The sequence below is a fragment of the Adelges cooleyi genome, unplaced genomic scaffold, assembly GCF_023614345.1.
Source record: "Adelges cooleyi isolate 19-005CV unplaced genomic scaffold, UGA_ACOO_1.1 ACOO_flye_CR_arks_rails_tigmint_CR_PRNA_118, whole genome shotgun sequence".
NCBI classification, from domain to species: Eukaryota; Metazoa; Arthropoda; class Insecta; order Hemiptera; family Adelgidae; genus Adelges; species Adelges cooleyi.
The window spans coordinates 1,546,175-1,553,134 of NW_026095771.1; the positions used below are offsets into that span (position 1 = coordinate 1,546,175).

General features: G+C 35.6%; 1 protein-coding gene across 1 annotated transcript; it reads right to left on the minus strand.

Annotated features, from left to right (window-relative positions):
• Positions 1 to 3,202: 3,202 nt before the first annotated feature.
• LOC126847709 (metalloendopeptidase OMA1, mitochondrial-like) lies at positions 3,203 to 4,126 on the minus strand. The gene has a single exon (XM_050588086.1). It carries the CDS (start codon positions 4,124 to 4,126, stop codon positions 3,203 to 3,205), a length of 924 nt encoding a protein of 307 aa, XP_050444043.1.
• Positions 4,127 to 6,960: the final 2,834 nt, after the last annotated feature.

The following is a 6,960-nucleotide window of genomic DNA, read 5'->3' on the forward strand; positions in this document are numbered from 1 at the left end:
AGAACACGCTTTGCCGGCGGTACTTAAAATTAAATTTTGAGTATTTACACATAAATTGCTTCTTGACAAAGGCTCGTCTGATGTGACGGCTTCTGACGTTATCCGTGGCATAATATTAAATCTAACTACTACGTTATAATAATAATAAAATCGAACACACCCAATAGACAGGAAGATTATGGACAACAGTATTTAATAATACATATTAGTGGTATTTATTGTTTATTGTCTTCGACAAGAAAAGAAAAATAGTTATCTATTCCAAAATGCATTATTTAATTTACTTTATATCAATCAGTCCGCAATAGAATCTTTAGAATATCATTTTTTATTTTTGTCTTCTAAAAAAAAAAAACCATCTGTAGTTAAATGTCTAAATTATTTGAAACTTATCGGACGTTTCGGACGATATTAAACATTATAATAACAGTAAATTGGATTACTGTCAACGTGGTTTGATCACATAGTATTGTTTTAAAGTTTTCTACAAAAAAAAAAATAAGAAATTATAAATATTTATCAATTCTTTCCGAGCGATAGGTTGCTAAATATTGGCGAAGATCCGAAGTTGATCGGACAAAGTGGGGGGGCCAACTTCACGTACGTCTTATTGACAGCTATTAATTATAGTTAATATGATAATCAAAGTCTTGTAACGAGTCTAGTATGATCAACTATTCATAAGGATTTATTTGGTATTTGTGTTTTATAATAAATAAAACATTTAAAGCTTGCTGCTTGTAATCCCTACAATAAATACATATATTAGCGGTTACCCTTTACTAAGTAATTTACTATATTAAGATATTTTTTTTCGCTGTTTTGGTGTAATTTTTCTTAGTTTCCATAACATTATAATAATACGAAAAAGTATTCATCGCGAATGTCAAATGAATGAATTAATAGTTTTTTTCTATTATTTTTGGTTGTACATGGGGATTTATGTTTTTTTCTTATCGCCAGTATTCATTGTTTCTAATCTCTGTCGAGAACGGGACGAAGGTAAAAGCCAGGACTAATTGAGTTATACTAAATTCCTTGAATATTTCACTTCAGCGGCAGAGACTTAGTATGAATTGTTGCGCCGTTGTCCCGAAAAACGTTCGAATTATTATACCTTTTTTTTAACGGTTTAAAAGCAAAACCGTAATCTTATGTACATATTTAAATATTTATGTACATATTCAATGCGGGAAGTATAGCGTTAGAAGCGGCTTGAAAAAAACGCCCTAGGTGTCATTACCGCCGTCATAGTAATTATTATTAATAAGGGTACCTGCGCCGTCTTTTTGTCGCGTCTCTATAAAATATTCATTTGGCTGATCAAATATTTATGTTTTTTAATTGTTCGTCAAACCCTTAACGACTTTAATGTGGTAGTAATACAGTGTTGCCCTTCGGCTGTCGTTGGAAGTGGGAAAAAAAAAGACACTTTTTCTTTTTTTAAATTTTATTCAGACTTATTTTCATTCAGACGCATTAATTAACGTTTTTACTGCTTTAGTTTGATAGAAATTTTGTCGACAAATATTTTAACAGTATAAACATTTTTGAGAAAACGGCAAGGTTGGCAGGTGATACTTAATTTTTAGTCAAGAGATATAGATGTGCAACTTAAAGATTTGGGATCAACATTGTAGGAAAACGGAGAAACTGAAAAAAAAGTGTTTAGATGAATAAATTTGTTAAGTGATTCAAGACTTTGAGATATAAGCACTCAACAAGAATAATGAAAAACATGACAATAGTTAAAAATAAGACAATATTATACTGTTATTTCTTTTAAGAAAAGTCACAGTTATTTGGCACACTTTACAAACAATATTTTTTCTAATACTTTTAGGTGCATATTGTACTATATTTTGAACATTTTTAAATACATCCCTTATTCGTAACCCCCTATTTTTCATTCCATGTATAAAAAAAAATACTGTTTACTCTATCAACCATATAATGTGATATCTATTTGCGATGAAAAAACTGTGCGGTGCGGTACAAGTTTTTTGTTTTTTTAGTTTTTTAGCCGTAATTTTACGACCTTTAAATTGAAAATTTGTCAGTAGTTAGAACTCATAAAAATTCATAACACATTAAACGGAAAAAAAATTCGGCACTACAGTTTTTTTTAATTGCCGGAAAACTGTGTTTCCCTATATTTTAACAAAAACACCTAAAATCTCAAAATAAATTTGATCAAATCATTAAAAAAATGTTATGTAGATCCATGCAGAATGATATTATTAGGTTTTGTGCTTAAGTACCACTTTTGACTTAAAGTTTACACAAATTGAATTTTTTTTTTTACTTAAGTTTTTTTTGGCTAGCGATTAAGTAAGCATTATAGCTTGTTTGCTCATTAGATTACTTGAGTGCTTGGTTTCAAGTTATCAAGCAATCAAGTAATCAAGTAAGTGATTATACTTACTCGATTGCTTGATTATTTGGTTTCTTGATAATTTTTTACTTGTATGCTTGGTTACTTGATTGCTCGATTATTTGAAACCAAGTATTCAAGTAATCTAGCGAGCACTTAAGCAACCAAAATAGCGATTAAATAAGCATAATGGGGACGGGGAGGTCACACATTTACAGGAATTTTTAAATCTGAAAGTGATAAAATCACTTTTTTTCTACTCTTTTTCCCGAAATTATAGCCAGTAAAAGTTCCAACTTAAAGACTCGTATGGTTTTTTTTTGTTTTTTCAAATTTTGACTGTGAAGAAGTAAACTCAACTGTTATCCTCCCACAGTATCAACTAGATGAAATTTGTGATTTATAGAGTTGCTACTCGAACGAATTGGTCCTGTACAAAAAAAGTTACAGTGTTTAAAGACACAAAAACCGCCCACATGATGGTAGAACCAATACCTTCGCTGCTCTGCATAGAAGCTAAAATACAAATTGGCCGCGTTATTTTTGTGTAATGTTTGGACACCCTACTAGGATCGAGTGTCAGTTATCGTGATGTGCACTATAGTCGATCGCGGTCCGGTGGTGTTATGGTCTCAACTGATTGGTAGTTGGTACTTCTGTGTGTGATATTGCCTTGCGACGGGCGGAGTCACCGACCGCACGTTAGTCTGGCCGCGGCAATAGTGAGCGATGGACCCTCATATAAAGTATTAGCAAATAGAGGCCGCGAATTTTTATTTGAACGATTTTATACGACATTCGTCCTCTCCGAAGTTTCACTGAAGCCCTTCATCGTTTTGTTTTGACGGCCGGTAATTTGGGACAGTCGACGCTCCGACGGACTTGGTTGGCTTCCGACAACAATTTATCCAGCCGTATTTTCCTGGACCGCGCAGTCGGGTGCGTCCTCAGCCACCACAAGAGGTTGCGTTCGACGTTGGATTCGCCGGCCTCCATCAGCGACCAGAAAGCGACGCCTTCGCGGACGTCGACGCACGCCCGGGCCGACAACATCATGCCGACCTTGTCGGCTTCGAACTCCATTTGCCTGCTATTCGGCAGCAGTACGACGAAGTGCTTGACGGCCGCGGCGAGGGCGGTGGCGACCACGGCCGGTTTCAGCGACAGGCGCGCGTTCAGCGCCGTTATGATCAACACGCACAGGAATTCGACGAAAAACCGGCGGCTGATCTGGTCGAGTGCGTGTTCCTGGACGCAATGGGCGATTTCGTGGCCGATGATGATGGCCAATTGGTCCAGGTTTCTGGCCTCGCGTATCACGCCGGTGTGCACGAACATAGTGCCGTTGGGGAACATGTACGCGTTGACCGACGGGTCGTTGAGTATGACCAGACTCCACTCTTGGTTCTTGACCCGGGCCAGGTGCTGGTTGGCCCGCAATATTTTCGCCATCACTTCCGACACGGCTTTGTACGTCGGGTCCGACGGTGACATCAGATGGAACCGGTATCTGTCCAGTATCAACGACGTCTGCTTTTCGGCCAACTCTCTTAACAACTTCCGGTCGAACAGAATCAGCTTCCGGCGACCAGTTATCGGGTCCTCTTCGGTGTGCGCCAGCGCGAACGTAGTCGCGGCCACCACGACCACCGCCCCCCCTCCGTACGTCCACTTCCGGTACCGCTGTTGATCCTGCCAATGTTGTTTTTGCCACCAATTGTTGGCTGACCGGCCCAACAGTGCGCCCGCCATCTCGTATTTGGACAAGAACCACATGGGCGACTCCGCCGTCGGGGCCGGCTCTGCGTGTATCCCACCGTTCTCCGGAAATCTGACAGTTTGCAGTTTGCATTGAGAACGAACATTAAAGCAAGTTTGTTACTAAGCCGATTGCAATCTTACCCGGCGTTCCTGAAAAACATATCCGTGTGATAATGTTGGGACGGTTGATCCGTTTTTGTTACGATCGGTTTTATCGATTTCACCCGATCTAAACATTGTACCGTTTTCGATCGGCCTCGTAGTTGTGATCTTATGTACGCTAGTCGTCGCGTTATAGTGCTAAAAGTGTTCATCGTGACAGAGTGTTATAAGTGTTCGGAGCATTGTGTTTAATTTTTGGTGCATTTTTGCTGTGTTTTTTTTGAAATCACATTATGTTTAACATTGCTAAGACGGGTTTTTATTGTAAGCAACTGATATTTATCAGCCAATTATATATTAAATTTGAATGTGCATATAATAAGTATTTTTTTTTTTTTTGTACTGTATAATTGTGTTCAATTGGCGGACATCAACTACGTTCCGTCTTTAGATTACCAGTTTTACCACAGAAGCAGGAAATTATATTTATACGAATCAACACGTTCTTCTTTTTGTATTTACGTTTTGCAGTTCTCAAAACTCTACTCGAGAGCCGACAAGTCAATTTGGTGGCTGAATATTATTTCTTATAGTATGCTATGGTCTGGTGGAAGTGTTTTATAATTTTTCGTCCACTTACAGCTAGGTACACCACAGTATTATACTGTGGGCCTCCGTCTGTGAAATTGCAAATAATACATTTCCAATGACTATGCTACAACCTTTAACGAGCTATTAAGAATTTACCATGGATATAATGATGTAACAAATATAATGTATAAATAACAAAGAAACATAAAACATTAATAAAACAAAAGACAGTTCAGTGGGGCGGGGGGCATAGTGAGAAAGAAATATATTGGAGCGGGAGAGGACGGGTCTAATGAACTATTACAACTGCAATGTGAATCTGTAGACAAACATTAAATTTAGTACATAGTATAAATATTGAAACAATTTATACATAAAATTTAATTTTTCCAAAAAATAATTAAGTAAATAAATTGTTGAAGTAAAAATGAACGGACATCAGCTTAAAAAAATGTTGGCGTTGTCTTTAATGCGTTCCCTGCAAACACCGCAGTGTGTTTTATTCTCGACACAATTGAAGCAATACCATCCATGGCCACATGGTATGTTTATAAACTGCTTTTCGCCTGGGACATATTGCTTATGCCGTAAACATCCAAGGCAATAGGTAGCATTGGAATCCATTGTTGCATCTGACCAACATAATATTTACAAATAGGTAGTTATTGAATTAGTAATTAGTTAATATTTATTTACTTCGAAATTTTGGCTCCAGTGTAATTATTTGTTGTATTTCATAGATAGCGGTACGACATATCGGACATCTCAACAGCTGCTGCCTTATGCAAATGCCACAACACCTTCCGTGTCCACACGGTCGAAAAATATACATTCTCGTGCCTCTGTTATTTTCCTCCAGGCAACAAAAACATACATCACAGCATTTATCAACTATAATAATTATAACCATAGGTTAAGAATAAAATATAAACGTTTAGGTCCCTATGTCATGCCACTTGATGGTTCAACCCCATTTAAGCCTCATACAATGGCAACATTTTTTTTTAAATAAACTACTTCTTTATATTTTAATAACATGATACGTCGGAGAAGCGATTATTAAGGAAAATTGTATTACACACGAATACGTAATTTTTTTTTTTTAATCTTTAGAGTAAAATGTAACATTTGTCTGTAACGTGCCCTAAACTTGTGCATTTAATATTAAAAAACTAAAATAATTTTATTGAAGTAAATTACAAATACCACAGCACAAAATTAATTATTCTCATAGAAAAAATGATTAACTTCTGTTGGCAATACCTTGTCATAATGTACACAATCTTAAAAATAATTACCTTCTAAATATAAATAAAAACACATAAAATAACAGCCTGACTTTGGTGAGAAATTACAGCTACAATATCGAATTTTTTATAATTTTATTTGAATTCCTTCGTTCCCTTGTTGGGCAACTAAATTAGTTCAACGATTTATGTTAAAAATGACAGTGAGAGATTTAGTCGAATAATTGTACTTTTGAAATCTATCAAAATTTTAAAAAACTTGAAAAAATTTAACATTGTATTTTATTGAATTTATATATGAATTGCCTACTACTTAAATAAAAAAATAGGCATATCTAGGCATTTGATAAATAATATTATTTTTATTATGGATCGTTCCATTTGAAATCACTTAATGTGTGTGCGACTATAGTTCAAAAATGTTTAAAAAAATGTTTTTTGTTTTGCCTATCCAACAACCCCAATTCTGTAATTTAACCCCATATAGTTGTATCAACATAAAGCTGCACAATAAATACTTGACCAACTTGTGTGCGAGTATTACATAAAATTGTAATATTTTTGTTCGGTCACATATTTTGTGTTTCGTGGCTGTTAGAGTAGGCAGTTTACAGCGTGTACCAACAAATGTTTGAAACCATAAATTTATAGCAAAAAAAAAAATCATAATTGGTTCAAAGATAATGTGGACCATAAGAACATGTACGGAATTTTTTGTGAACAAAAACATTTTTCACAATTTTTAATTTTTTTATCCCAAACAATTTTGTTCCTCCGTTCAATTACTGAGTTGGGCATTTTTATACAGTTTTTTTTTAAATCGTCCTACCCATGTCCAACAAAAAATGTTATTTGTTTGTCATCGTGAACCTACAAGGAATCTAA

What these genes read in the sequence shown, in the direction of transcription:
- LOC126847709 (XM_050588086.1), bottom strand. Translation starts at nt 4,126, where the DNA reads ATGGCGGGCGCACTGTTGGGCCGGTCAGCCAACAATTGGTGGCAAAAA.